This window comes from Condylura cristata, unplaced genomic scaffold (assembly GCF_000260355.1).
Source record: "Condylura cristata isolate star-nosed mole 26May11 unplaced genomic scaffold, ConCri1.0 scaffold00005, whole genome shotgun sequence".
NCBI lineage: Eukaryota > Metazoa > Chordata > Mammalia > Eulipotyphla > Talpidae > Condylura > Condylura cristata.
Window position 1 is genome coordinate 25563876 of NW_004567106.1, and position 15607 is coordinate 25579482.

At 40.8% G+C, this 15607-nt stretch overlaps 1 protein-coding gene across 2 annotated transcripts in view; it reads right to left on the reverse strand.

The window, feature by feature from the left end:
• Nucleotides 1-505: 505 nt before the first annotated feature.
• OSBPL3 (oxysterol binding protein-like 3) overlaps nucleotides 506-15607 on the reverse strand; it is a 177184-nt gene continuing 162082 nt past the window's right edge. For both annotated transcript variants that reach the window (XM_004676781.2, XM_012720905.1), the window contains 4 exons: nucleotides 12730-12874; nucleotides 9567-9693; nucleotides 8597-8719; nucleotides 506-4231 (listed from right to left, as the gene is read on the reverse strand). In XM_004676781.2, the coding sequence (XP_004676838.1) occupies nucleotides 4135-4231; nucleotides 8597-8719; nucleotides 9567-9693; nucleotides 12730-12874 (492 nt within the window). In that variant the 3' untranslated portion in view covers nucleotides 506-4134. The remainder of the gene's footprint in view (nucleotides 4232-8596; nucleotides 8720-9566; nucleotides 9694-12729; nucleotides 12875-15607) is intronic.

A 15607-nucleotide genomic window follows, 5' to 3' on the forward strand; every position in this document is an offset into this window, starting at 1 on the left:
AGGTTTGTAGTATATCTGGGAAATGCTGGGATCAAAAGTATAGCAACATTATGGTTTCTAAGTTTCTTTCTTTTAAGATTTATTTATTTATGCATACAAGAACAGGGGTACAGGCCAGAGGTGCGGGGAGGATTCACCAGAGACAGAGTGGGGAACAGAACAGGCGATTTACTGAAATACACTGCTGAGGGGAACAGCAGGTGAGACATGAAAGGTTTGCCATGCCATGAGGGTCACTGCCCATGCCGGGGAAGAAACAGGGATCAAACTTGGGGTGCAAACTCATACTGCAGTGGCTGTGGATAGCTTCATAGTACTGGCTTTAACCTCTTGAGCCACCAAGGAGGCCCCTCAAAGTTTCTTTATGTCCCAGGATATTCTTATTTCCCACCCCAGTCTCTTTGGGTAACCTGGTGTGTTTCTTCCTCTAAAGAATCTAGAGTCTTGCTCTGCCCCTTTCAGCAGCCCGTTAGACCCATTCACCTGGAAAAACAAAGACAAAGGATGCTTTTCCATGTTATTTATTCACAATCAATTAGCTACACGAGGTGGGTAAATAAGTAAGAGTTGAGGGAGGTGAAGGGGAATGGATGGAAGAATGAGATCTAAACAGAAAACAATATTATAAATGGTTGGATGAAAGATTTACAAATATCCATAAAAAATACTATCCTCTGTGTGTGACAGAGGAAGATAAAGTCATCAGGAATAAAATAAATTAACAACTTCTGATCATTGCATCCCCCAAAACCAAAGTCTCCAAAGATGGTCTGCATTTTAGAATGTTATGATTTGCAGGAACTTATGGATACACATTTCCAACAGAGAAAAATAAAGACTAACACCAAGTACCAGATTAATACAAAGATGCAGAGGAAAACTGAGCACATGAAAATAGCTATCATCTGGTAGCAAAAATAGATTTATGCCAATGTGAATATCAAAATTAAAGACATTTAAATAAATTATGCCAATACACTGGAATTATTCAAAATATAAGAACAACTTATTGCTCCTACTCATAACTAAAAGTTCAGAGGAAATTCCACAATAGCTAGAAGGCATAATATAGCATGTAGTATCAGTAGTAGGGATACATCAAGGTTCATCAGCCACATAAAGACTTTGTACATTTTCTTTTAGGGTTGACATTGTCATAGTAAAATGGCCACCAATCATAAATTGAAAAATACAGATGATGGACTATGCTTGAAGCTCAAGCAAATGGAAATGACTTATTAGAAGTTATTAAAAGTAGACTATGAGAAAAGCAGCAACCCAAATGGAGTAAACATTTTTAACAATGGTCTGTATATTTTTCTCTCAGACAGTCCCATAGGAAGTACACAAAGAGGAGGGGTCATGTAGGCTTTCTGGGGACTTGAGAGATAGGTGGACTATTGTCCTAAAGTGAATTCTGTTTAATTAGTATCAGAAACAGCTTCAATTCCAAGAGATGAACTACATGGTGAAGCTTTCCTGAGATTTTGATTATTTCATTTAATTCAGGAAAATACCAGCCAAGGTTTTGGGGTTTGGGGAGGAAAGTGATCTATTACCAATTCTACTGGGGTCACAACTCCTTCTAAAGCAGCTCTCCTGCCGCTTGGGGTCATTAGTAGCATAGCAGGAACATATGAAGTGGAACGGGGCTCACTGTACAAAGTTCCAAATATCTGTGTAATTCACCATAAATTTAAGGTGGAGTAATCAGTAATAAAATGGCAGTTTAACCTGTATATCCAATGATGCAATAATAGGCATTATTTAATCAGGAGATTCAAAGTCCAGAAAATTAAGTTCTGCTCCAATTCTCCCAAACAATGCCATGTTTCTGTTTTATTTTTTTTTTATCTTAAAAATACCAAATATCCTTGAACAACAACTTAGGTAGAAGGTGCTTTTGAGAAAAGGGATGGAAGGGGAAAAAAAGCCATTACCCCTCAAGGTAATTTTAAGATTATAGTATCAGGATGCATCATCACGCTGTATAAATTTCAAAAAGCCCTTTACAGATGCTGGTACTGACTAGTGGATTTTTAAATTTGCATGCAGTTCCGTATCATATTCTAATTCATTCCCACCTCCATTTCAAATCAGATGACTAAAAAGGTGATATTTGTTTCACTTATCCTTGTGATTCCAAAACAAGGCTTCAGATCGATTGAAATGACAGCACTAGGACAATCAACTGCCAGATGTTGCACAACGAAGCTACATTCACTCAGGCTGCACATTTGTTCTGTTGATGCTTTTTTAGAATTTTTGAGCCAGGCCATAGCTCAAGAGGATTTTAGAATCATTAGTACTAAGTTCTATGTTTGCTTTTACTTTGTGAAAACTAAATTTGTTTTCCCCTGGAAAATCCTGAAATCCACAGCCTGTTTTCTCCTGTTTCTGAGAGCAGAATTTGGATACATGCTTGAGAAGAAAAGGATAAAGCACATACCAAAGAATCTGATTATGTATTTAACTGCTTAGAAATGGAAATGATATTCACATTGTCTACGTTATGATATCTTCATAAAATGGAGTAGTTAATGCAATATTTAATGTAATATTTAATTTATTTATGGTTATAAAATGCTATTTGCTTGCTGATTCCAAAAGGCTACTGATCCACTTAAAATTACTCTATGCTTTGAAATTGCAATGCTGTCCAATTGATATTTCATGTGATGTTGAAAAATCATGCATTCTTTTTTTCTTGTTACTTATTCTACTTTTCATTCATAATATTCTGCATGCTCTGAAGCTATTTAAATATCTGAAATGTTCTCTGGAGCAATCTTTTTATCATATCTTTATACTTGATGTCCCATACAATTTGTTATGGACATTAAAGTAAAAGGCTCAAAAATTAGGCTTTGGTTTTAATGTAATCTGGGCAGAAGTTGGCACTGCTTTCATAATACAATTCAACTACTGCACAAATTCAATTACTATAATTTGAAACAACCTGTGTAAAAAGACAAAGTGTCCCCTTTAGGTAGTTATAACCTATGTCATTTAAGACTGCTGCAAAACTCACAAAAGGGTGTTATGAGTAAGAAGAAAATGTAGGAAAGGGATAAGACACTTAAAGATTTGTCAGAACACAACACAAAGGAAGAGCATCAATTCTCTACATTTGTCTATAAGGCAGATGGTCAAACTTTTATAGAAGATCTAAAATACGGTGCTTATTAAGAGGTAGAAAATACCAAAACAGTATTTAAGAAAACCATGTGGCGCTATTGAAAACAATCAGTTATTTCACTAAACTTTTAGAAAGTCCAACTGTGTGTGGAAAGTACTGTATGTTTCATGTGAACTAGGAAAACCACACTCACAGATGTGGTCCCACAGGGCAGGAGGCGGGTGGGGCAGAAAGTGCACAATAGTCTAACTCGATAAGGACACAGTTCTTGCTAGTAGGAGAAATCTACCATCTCTCCAACCACGGAATGGTCATTTCTGGGATTAACGATTGCTCTGAGCACAGGTATACTTTTGCACATAAGGCAATATGACCATAGGAAGGATGAGCTCAAACGCTTTCTCTGTAAGAAGGTGCCATATCTGTTTTATATAAAAACATATTTCACTACTTGCATACCATCCCCCCAACCACAAAAAATACAAATGCAAATATTCTTTGACTCCAGCACCAGCAGAATTGTTCTTTGTAAGCAATTCAAGAGCTGTCCAAGGCAAAGAGATATCTAAGCTACCAAATTAAACTTGGGTAGCTTACACATGGGTAGGTGACCCTGGGTATTCTTATTTCTTAATGCACCTTTTTTCCTCCAACAGAACTTTATAAGGCATAAATTTAATTTAAATTTTCCTATCCTTTGGAAAATTAGTGTTAAAGCTTCATTTTTAACCCACACATTAACATTCAAGCTTTCATTTTTATTAAATAGTTTACATATATAAAAAGAAACTTCAAGGTGTTCTACATTCATATATAAACAATTGTGAGAACAACTGAAATTGTAAGGAAATCTACTGAAGAATATATTTAAATACTGACAACACTAAGCTAAGCACAAATGATCATCTAGACACTCTCTTTTAAATGTACAGACACGCTTGTGACTTCAGAAAGCAAACGCAGAAGTGCAAGGACAGATCATTCTTCTTTCCTTTTCACCACAAGATAGGATGGTCCAGCTTAGAAAAACCAAGATCTTTCCTAAGTTCCAAATAGGTACCGTTGCTCACCCAGGAGTCATCAGAGGATTTCCTGTGAAAGATGAAATGATGTATTGAAGGCTTTGAAAATATTCCCACACCTCTTCCTCTCCTGTCCTCCTCTACCCGCCTGCCCCCCACACCCCCGCCACCTATCATTCTCACATGCATGCAGTGTTCCTGACAGGCCACTACTGGAACCGGAGGGGACCAGAGACCTGACAACCATTTAGTCACGTCTAACTTTGTACCCTCACACGTAGCAGCTTGACAAAGGGGGAGGGAAGAGTTTGTCTTAAGTTAAGCAAGCTCTGGGCTGGACTATTAGTGTATGACTATGTAAAGACTACAAATCAACCACAGCACTCATATCAAGTGATAAATTCTTAAAAACAGGAGTTAAAAGCACTAACAATCTGAAAAGAAGAGCTTTGGTTCACTATGCTTTGAATAATGAACACGTTATATAGATTAAAATTAAAAGGTACATGGCCCTCCCCGGTGGCACAGCGGGTTAAAGCACAGCACCAAGAAGCTTAAGCATGAGTTTGATTCCTGCCTGCCCTGGAGGAGATCCACATGGTGTGGCAGACCTCTCCTGACCCGCCCACTGCTCCCCTCAGCAGTGTACTTCCTTGATCTGCCTGTTCTGCTCCCCACTCTGTCTCTGGTGAATCCACTCATCCTCCACATCTCTGGCCTGTACCCCAATTCTGTATGAAAAAATAAATAAATCTTTAAAAAAAAAATTAAAAGGTACAGAAGGGTTGATAGTAGGTAGAGCTAAAAGTTTTCTCTCCTGGCCTCCCAGTTCTATATCAGCTTCATTTCTTTCAGAGAATATTCATTCATGCGTGAGTGTGCATGGACACACGCACACACTCCAGCCCTCCCAATTTCTACACAGTGGTAGTTTTACATTGTTCTATCCTTGAGTTTTGATGCAATAATAATACATACATCCACATGTCTGTATGTAGCTGTATACACACATATGTAGAGGAGATCATTGCCCATTAGCACAATAAGGTCAGCAAACTATAAGTCAGGGCCCAAATCTAACCTTCTCCTTATTTTCATAATCCATTATTGGGCCTGGTCGTTTGAGTACTTTCTTATAACGGAAGAATATACGCTCATGTGACATGCAGGAGCTTTAAATTAGTTGCATGATATCCCTGTGTACGGACCACACTTTATCTAACGGTTACCTACTGAGAGGCATAGAGGGGGTTGTTTTCAGTCTCTAGCTGTTAGGAACCAAGCATATGTTATTTTGCATGGCATAAGTATAGTTACATTAAAAATTTCTGTAAATTGCACTACTGTTGAAGAATATGAGTACTTGCAATGTGGACTCAAACTGTTACAGGTTTTAGAAGCAAAAGTAAAAAAGCCTGCTTTTCTACAATCTCAGGAACACAGATTTGGGTCAGATTTATTTCCCTTTTTCTGATATAGGGGTGTATTTAAAATGAGATAATTTGCATGTCAGATACTTTACTATAAAACAAAAGGTCTGATTCTGCCCAAGCTGTAGTTTTCACTTGGAATTCCTAGTGATGTTATCATTGTTGCTTGACGAGTTTTAATGAAAATATCCAAGAGGACACATTCCTCTCTGTTTTCTCTTTGCCAGGATCCCTACAGCTGAACAACTGTCATCTTCTCTTCACTTTTTTATTTGCTACCTTCAAATTGCAAATGTAATAATTTTACAACTTAAAAAATAAAAAGCTGGGTTTCCCTATCTGCAGGTGCTTTCAGCCCTTTCTATTCCAAACATAATTCTTAATGACTACAGTAACAGCCTCAATGACATTTTATATTTTGTATTTAAATGTTAATTCATTTTCCATAGAGCTCCACCAATCTTTGACATTACTTTTGATGTTTTCAAGTGCAGATTTTTATAAGTATAGATTATCCTTGTTTAAAAATAAAACTAGATAATTTATGGGGAAAAAAACAACCTACTTATTATGACTATATTTTTATACCTATCAATTAATCAGTAAATCAGCTGATTAGTCTGTAAGTATATCCATGTATCTATCCCTTGCCTTTAGCAACAAGTAATTTAAGTTGCCTGTTATTTAAAATGCTTAAGCAAACATGAATATTTCAGGATGAAGTTCTGGTTTACATCTTGAATTTGTAGAAATGGTCAGTGGGGATCTGGCAAAATCCACATCAATTCTAGGGGAAAGTGCATTATAATTGGATGATAGACTAGTACTTGTTGCTATTTTGGAATACATCTTTCACTGTTAGCTAAATCTTCTTAGGAGTGTTCCTGTGGCTCATTAAAAACAATGGTAATCAAAAACCACCCTGAGGCAAATAAAACTGTGGCCACGCTGAAAGCAAGATGGGGTGGGCGGGACAGGGCAGGTGCTTGCTGTTTTCTTTTTAAATAATATAATAATTTATTTTTACATAATTTTGTGCCAGGAGGTGGCCAGGAGCATTTTTCCATCTCAGTTGTAATCTCATTGGGCTTCCCATCACTAAATCAACTGTGTGCCATCACCATAGTCCAGTGCATTTCCCTCCCCCCACTGTTTTTGATCCCATTCCCCACTCCATCCCCCTAAATTTTCTCTGGTATATAACTATTCATTATTATTATTATTATTTTCTCGCCTGGTCCGTTATACTCCTGCTATGAGTGAAACCATTTGGTATTTTTCCTTTTCTTTCTGGCTTATCTCACTAAGCATGATCATTTCCAGCTCCATCCATGTTGCTGCAAAAGGCATGAGTTTCTTTTTTTTTTGGTTGCTGAGTAATATTCCATAGTGTATATGTACCACATCTTTTTAATACAATCATCCACTTTTGGGCATTTGGGCTATTTCCATGTCTTTCCAATTGTAACTAAAACAGCAATAAACATGGGGGTGCAAGTATCTTTTTGTGTCTTTTGGGTAGATACCTAGGAGTGGGATTGCTAGGTCATAGGGAAGCTCCATGTTTAGCAGTTTGAGGAACCTCCCAACAGTTTTTCACAGTAGATGTACTAGTTTACATTTCCACCAGCTTGCTGTTTTCTTACATGTGCCTGTTTTAATGTTGGCTTTTTAAAAATGCACAAACAAAAACTAAAACTGTCTGGAGCCCCGGCCTGCAGTCAACAGAGTAAAAGGTGGCCAGAAGCATTCACTGCATCCTTCCAAAGATCACCTATATCTGGGCCTGAAGTTGTTCTCAATTGAAATAAAAGGAGAGGTGAGGGTTGATGAGTTCTGATGTGACTTCTAAATCTTTAAGTTTTTTTTTTTTTAATGATAACCTCTTAGCAAGTTAATTTGAAATTAATAGTAGAGGTTTCTTATCCAAGTCCAAGTAACAAGTATTACAGGGTGTTTTTTTTTTTTTTGTAACCAGCCACTCCTTCAACTAAAAATTATGACTCACTGAAGGCTCAGATGATGGTTAATATTTTCAACAATGAGTATTTTTTGACTAGATCTGGCATGTTCAGGGTGGTATGGCCACAGAGAATAAAGTATTTTTCCATTAGGACATGCACATTGTTTTATTTTTTATGTTTTTTCAAAGGTTTATTTACTTATGCATACAAAATTGGGGTATAGGCCAGAGGTGCAGAGGCAGTAAGAGGATTCACCAGAGAGAGTGCAGAGCAGAATAGGCAGACTGACGAAGTAGACTGATGAAGGGAGCAGCACGTGGGTCAGGAGAGGTCTGCCGTGCCATGTGGGTCACCTCCCTGCCTGGGGATCAAATTTGTGCTGGAAGGGCTATTGCTAGCTTAGCAGTGCTGCACTTTAACTGGCTGAGCCACCAAAGTAGGCCCTGTTTTTTTTTTTTTTTAATACACAATGCAACTGCACACATAACAGGCCAGTATGGCTTAAAATAACTTATATGCACTGGGAAATAAAAAAAAAATCATGTGATTAGCTTTATTTGATATTTTATTGCTCTGGTTTGCAACCAAACCTGCCCTCTTTCTATGGTACATCTGTATATTAGAACTTCTGGAAGAAAATAATTAGACAATGTGGAATACACACTTTTCCCTGCCGTTATATAAAATGTGGGTGGGCAACCTTTGCCTTGGAATTATTAAGCTGGTCTGGTACTAGGAGCCTGCTTCATGAGGGCTTCCTGCTTCTCCCCCAAGCAATGAGTGAATGAATACCTCCTGTGCAAAGTTACCAGCAAGGTGTGGAGAGGCAGCTGGGAAGGAGATTCAGCGAAGAAGATGCCTCGCTGCCCAAGACAGCCGGCGGGTAGCCTGGAGGAACGTGTTCATACACAGCACGGAGAGCTTTCTCCCCTCTGAAGCTGCAAAGATACTGAGAGCACGCTCCTTTGGGAGGGAACACCTCAGTTTACTTTCCTCACCCCAGAAGCAAAGGCACCCATAGGATCCGAGCATTTCACAGACCTGAAAAACCGTGGCTTGTGTTCCACATTATTTTCTTCTAAGATCCGCCGCCTTTCTCTCTGCAGCTGTTCAATCCTCTGTTTCTGTATTTCAGCTTCTTCTAAGTTCCCTTCTTCTAGAAACCTGAGGTATTAAGGGAAATTAAAGGAATATCAATTCCAAGACATTATAACAACCATTCTACAAGACGTGTACATGTTCAAGGCTGGATATTCAAACTACTTTTCTATACATTGTCTTTCCTCCAACCCTTAAAACAGTATTTTGATGTAGTCATTTTTTTAATTGGTTATAGTTATGTGATTCACAGGAGTTTGTCTCAAAAAGCAATCTCGGGTAGTTTCCTTCTCATCCCTATCTCTAATTCCCTATTCCTCCCAACCCATTACCCTCACTCTCCTACCATAGGTAACTCCCATCACAAGTTTCTTGTGTAGCCTTCTAGAGATTTGTTGTACAATTCGTTATATAAGAATTTATTATATAAAGATCACTAATATATATTCTTCCCCTGCCTCCCTTTTAAAGACATAAGTGGTAGCATGTTATACATAATAGCTATACCTTGGTTTTTAGTTTTCTTTTACCTCTGATTTAATAATATATCTGGTGATCTTTCTTGGCTGTAAACATTCATCTTCAAGTTTTTTTTTTTCATAGATTTATTTATTTGTGCATACAAGAAGTGGAGCACAGGCCAGAGGTGTGGGGGTGAGAGGATTCATCAGAGATAGAGTGGGTTGCAGAACAGGCAGATAAATACACTGCTGAGGGATGCAGCGGGTGGATCAGAAGAGGTCTGCTGTGCCATGTGGGTCACCTATCTGGCCAGGGATCAAACTCATTCTGCAGGGCTTGGAGAGGTTCTTAGTGCTGTGCTTTAACCCACTGTGCCACCATGGAGGGCCCTGCTAATAAGATTTTTATGAGCTTTTATGTTTGGAGAGAAAGAGTTTAAAGCAATGCTCACCTTTGGTCTGGCCGAAACCGAGTGTCAGTGGGCGGTAATAAAGATTTTGACAATGGATCCATTTCATTTAATTCCAGTGCAAACTGTGTGAATCCATAATATTGTTCACAGCCTTTTGGCATGGGGTCTGAAAGAAAAGAAATCATTTATCACTTACATCTCATTTATGTTGCATTGTAATTCTTTCACCTCCCTCAATTCAGATTAGCCTGCAATTTTTCTCTCTCAGTTACAAACACTTCCAATTCTATTAAAATATTTTTGGCTAACAAATAGATGCTGAGTATATTACTCCATGAATTTTCTCCATAATATACTTTCCTCTACCTACAAGAATAACACAAATTTATGTACAGCAGATTTATACAATGCTGTGTGGTTGCTATATTGTTCAAGCTAGAAAATAATCTGTTACATATATAAACATGTTTTAACAACTCTGGGTCCATTTTTCCTGGCTAAGAAAAGTCTCACTTTGGAGGATTCTTTTTTCATTTAAGAGCTAGATTCTCCTGAAACTGTGTTGTGCCCAGAATTAGCATTGAATCCAAAGCAAGTGAATAAATGTTATTCTCTTTGTCCATTTTTGTTCTCTTTTTTACCAACTCTTGCCTCACCAAGTTTTACATATATAAATTTAAAGCAATCATACCAAAAGCCAGGACAGATTATAGTGTTTCGTAAAAATATGTCAGCTGGAATTGAGAGGGGACAGAGAGGAGGAGGGAGAAGACAGACAGACAGTGGGACTGTTGGCATTTTACAGGGTGAACAAGTGTTCTATCCTTCAAGAAAAGGGAAGGAAGCCTGAAGGTGAATCTGAGATCATCAGGCTGCCACTCCCATTACAGGCCCAGACTACCCAGCCCCTGAGGACAACACTGCCTCCACCTTTCAAAGGGTTGGGCCCTCTACTCTGGTTTCAACTTGCCAGGCTGCCACCACCCAGAACCTTAAAGCTGTGGGGTCAGGGTCACTGCTCCAGTGGGTTCAGAAGGAAGAGCACTGAGTGAAAGGACTGTTTGTTGCCTCATGGCATTTGTCTTGTTAAGTTTGAGACTTGTTTGGGGACTGTCACCCTTCTCTCTGCTTTCTCCCTTTTGAAGTGGGAATATCGGTCCTATCTCTACCCCATAATCATTTTTTGGAAGCACATTTTGGTTTTACAGGCTCACAGCTGGAGAGGATGAATCATACTTCGAATCTTACCCATACCTGATTTAGAGGATATTTAGATGCAACTTTGAAATTTGCAGATGATGCTGTGATGAGTTAAAATATGGGGGGCTGCTGAGGTGGTGTGAATGTATTCTGCATGTGAAAAGGACATAATTGGGGGGGCAGGTCTAGTACAGAAGATTAGGGATTGAATGTGTGTCCTCCCAGACTTTATAAGCTGAAGTCTTATCCACAGTGTGGCTCTGTTTGGAGATGGAAGAGTCCTCGAGAAGGGAATTGGGTGAAACAAGATCAAAAGGGGGGCCAGCCAAGTAGAGGGCCCTCACAGGAACCTGAATGTGCCAGCATCTTGATCTTTCATTACCCAGCCTCCAGAACTGCAGCAAAATTAATTTCTGTTGTTTACAGCCATCCAGGCTGTGGTATTTTGTTTAAGCAACCATGGAAGACTAATGCAAGTGTATTGCCCAAAGTTGAATTCCAGCTAAAAACACCCAACTTTGCATACTGGGTGAATCAAATGCAGACCAATAAGATCCACCCATAGCCGTAACTCTAGGTGTTCAGATATATACATACAAATACCTTCCATGAACTTTTCTGCACATTTAATGAAACCTGAAGTCCATTTTGTCTAATTCTACTTCTAATTACCTGAAAATAGAAATATGAAAACTGCCGCAAAGCTTCCTATTATGCCTTCCAAATCCTCCCCAGCTCCCAACCACCAGAGTGAACACAGGGATTCTTGCAGATGGGCCAGGGATGCTCATGACCAAGGTGGAGCAGTACCATCCATGGCAGCTTACTGGGTTCTTTCATCGGGTATCAGCCGAGCATCCAGATAAGATGGCCAGTCTCATCGTGACAGTCACTCCTGTGTGCCCAGAACCCCTGCCACAAGGAAGGCGACCCCTGTGCCACATCACTCTAGCTCCAAGGTGACCTCGGCAGCAGCGGAGAATGTGGCCACCCTCTGTTCTTTCTTCCTATAGGGAGACTGACCTCCTGTGGCATGTGCCTTCCCTAGGGGGTGACCCTACACCCATGGGAGTCTCTCCTGCCTGGGATCGATTCAGAATGGGTTTGGACCTACTTTAAGTTGATGAGTTGTGAAGACATATTTACTAGGGGATTCTAGGAAGTATTTGATTCCTGAGAAGCGAGAGGGACAAGAAAAAATGCAGTTTCTAAGTTTCCTTCTTGGTGTGCTGTTGTATGGGGCTAGCATACTGAATCACAACACCCGCTTTGCATCAAGGAAAAACACTGCCGCCAAAATGGGAATGGCAGAACAGAACATGTTTGCAGTGATTGGGGCCCTTATTCAGGTAACTTGCCAGGTGAGTCCCAGGCCACTAGCAACAGCACATATCCCAACAGGCTAAACTCATGTTAGCGTGGCTTGTCTTGATCTGCCTAAAACATGCAATGGGTAGATCTTAAGACCATGGTTTTACCGTATGACCATAACTTGGAAACACACTGAACCAATTAGAAGAGAGCTAAAGTCTTAAAATGTTTAGGGGACATGTCAAAGGGTTGGTTTCCCCAATCTCTCTCCCTACAACTGCTTCAAGTGTTTGGTATTCTTCTGGAGTTACAGAAGAGATTAAAGCAGATTATGTGTTGGGAATCTCTCTGGGGTTGGGAATCTCTCTGGGGTTCCTAACTCTTCTCGTATCCCCCAGGCACCTCTTTTCGTTGTCCTCCACTAGATTGGCTTCCCTCTATTGCTAATCCTGCTACAGGCACAAGTGTGTTGCCTTGGAGAGTCCCTCTGAGAGTGAGCAGGAGTAGTAAAAGCTTTGTACTAGAATAAGAAAGCAGAAGCCCGCAGCCCAACCAGCCATTGTTCATAAGCACGAGGATGAATCTGAGATATGATTTGGAGCACGTGCAACATAGTTCCCCGCAGAGAGACGTGGACTGGACACTGAGAACTCCCCCCCCCCCCTTCCCTGGAGATTAACCCCGCACGAACTCGCTCTCCAGACGCAAGCGGAGGAGGAGGAGCCGCCACAATAGATGCTCTCATGCCACTTTCCAAAGAGCCGATGCACAGCTTTCCCGCTCTTGTCAAAAACTGTGCCTTCAATCTCGCGGGCATTAGTGCTCCAGTATTTTGCCTAGAATTCAATTGAGAGTTGTCTGTTAGTATTTTGGGGTCACATATGACAGATAGTTAGGGGAAATAAAAAGGAAAGCAAAAAAGAACCGTTGAGTCATTCTATAGGGAAAAGAGTGCCAGTTCTGGGTGCCGGGTTTTCCTTTATTAATCAGTTTTAATTACTCAATAAGAATGAACAGTTAACCTATTTACAGTTTGTAACTCAACAACCAACTTTGTGGTCCACTTTCTCCCCCACTTTTGCTACATGCAATGTAGGAGGGAAAGACTCAGGTCTCACACTTGGCCACTTAGCGTGGTTGGTGCTTCAGTCCCGCCCTTTGGACCAGCTTTTCTCCGGTTGTCACTGTGGCTCTGACTATTGCAATTTAAAAAAGAAATGCAACCCAGATTATTTTTCCCATAAAGGAATTAGAGTCCTTTGTAAAACAACCAAAGAGGTTGTTTTGTGAAGCCGATCAACATTCAGTGTCTTTTATATATTTCCTCCCAAACCAGATCTGGGCACCGTACACAGCCCAGCTCTGCAGAAGGGTCTCTCCTCTGAGGCCCCTCATTCCCTCAGCTTTGTGATTTTTTTACACAGTACTTTTAAACATCGGCCAGCAGAGGGCGCGCCAACTCCCTAGAGCGGACAGGATTCAACGCTCCAAATTACCTGGCTGTCCTGAAAACCTCCGCGAAAGAGCAGAAGACATTACTCTATAAATCAAAAAGTCTAGCACTATTTTCAGTGAAAACGGAATGGATGTATGGAAACCAATAAAGGTTGAGTGGCATTTTCAGGCCGTATTCTGGTGGCTTGGTGTCCCCATTCCAAGTCTGTGCTAAAAATGAGAGGAAGTGTAGCGAGCACCTCAGGGCTGAGCCAAAATTTAAAATTGAGTCATCTAGTCATATGCAGAATGGGAAAAAGGAAAAACACTGTACAGGCTCTTAACTTTCTTCTGAAACAGAAGTCTGAGTTTCTCTTTGCCAACAAATCCTCCTCAGTAACAAGATGGGCGGCCCCAGAGGGAGGGCCTTGCTCCACAGATAACTGCTGTGGGTTTTGAGACTCTCTCTAGCCTCTCTATCCTGGGGGCATGTCCTGACTTCTACCTTTTTTGCACGTCATAGCTACAAAGAGCTATATTCTGGCTTTAACTGGATGAGTGTAGTGAGTGCCAGAAATGGGAGTTGAGCACATTTCCTTGAGGGAACTGTTGAGAACTAGGTAGCTCTCACCTGGATCAGGGGTTGGTGTATGATCCCTGCTCCAGGTTGCCTTTTGCTTCTCTTTGCAGAGGCTTAGGCAAAGTTTTCAAGGTAAGGCTATTTTTTTTTTTTAAGATTTATTTATGCAGACAGAACTGGGGTACAGGCCAGAGCTACAGGGCAGTGAGAAGATTCGCCAAAGACAAGAGTGGGGAGCAGAACAGGCAGATGGTCCAAGTACACTGCTGAGGGTGCCTTGTGGTCACCTCCGGAGCAGGGATCCAACTCATGCTGACGTGGCTTTAGCTTCTTAGTGCTGTGCTTTAACCCGCTGCACCACCAGGGAGGGCCTCGCCATTGTTATTTTACCCCAAAATCACTACTAGCCTTCTGTCTACAGCCTCACTTGGCTTACAGAATAGAATGAAGACTCCAGTCCATGTGTCCACGTCCCCATGCTTGTCCCTCCAGCCCAGCTCTAGCTACAGAGGGGCACAGCATACCTTGTTTCTCAGTTTATGTCTTTGTTCTTCATTAAATGAAAATATTCCTTGAGGAGGGAAATATTAAGCCCATGAGGTTTTTCAGAGCAAAAGGGAATAGAAACTAAGAAGGTAGAGAAGAGCTTAAACTAAAAAGGTGAGAAGCTATCCCACACTTTTTGCATCAGGACAGTCTGTGGACTTGTCTTGTGAGGCTCATGAGGCTCTCTGTGCTGGCACCGTTTCCGGGCGTGAGGTCACAGCAGTGAGTAAATCAGACCAAGTCTTCACTTTCCTGGATCAGAGGTGGCCAGGAGAGTGTGGGCTTCTGGAAATAAGCAGGCCAATCACAGATGGGAATAAAAACCTTGAAGAAAATGGGACATGATAGATAGTGTCTAACAGGAAGAGACTGGTGAGTGGGGGAGGTGAAGGAGGGGTTGAAGCAGAACAGAAGATAAAGGAGGGAGAGGGTGGCCTTGGGGAAGGGAGGAGGCCAGTGGGTGAGAGGGGACAGCAGGACAGGAGACAAGCTGAGACTGGAGGAATGGAGGAATGCATTGGAGAGAGAGACTGAGGGGTGGGGGCATGGACTGCAGACAGCAGGGCTTCCTGGGGTGTTGGGAGGCTGTAGACTTTTACCCTGTGCAAGACGGTAGTTGTTGGAATATTTTGGTCAAATATGGAATGACTTATTAAGTTGTGGTAAAATACACATAATTTTTCATTACTTTAATCATTCCTATGTATATGACTCTATGATATCAAGTCCAAATACCATGTGTACAATCATCACTTCATATATTTCCAAAACTTCATTTTCCCAAAATGAAATTCAGTAACTATTAATTAATTAGTCCCCATCTCCCTCCCCCAGCCCCTAGCAGCCACCATTCCACTTCCTGTCCCCATGAATTTGCTGATTGTTGGCCCCTCACATAATGCAGTCACACAACATTTGCCCCTTTGCATCTGCTTGTTTCACTTGGTGTGTCACCAAGGTTTGTCTGTCTTACAGCATAATGGCTTCTGCTTTAAAAGGGCCCCTCAGG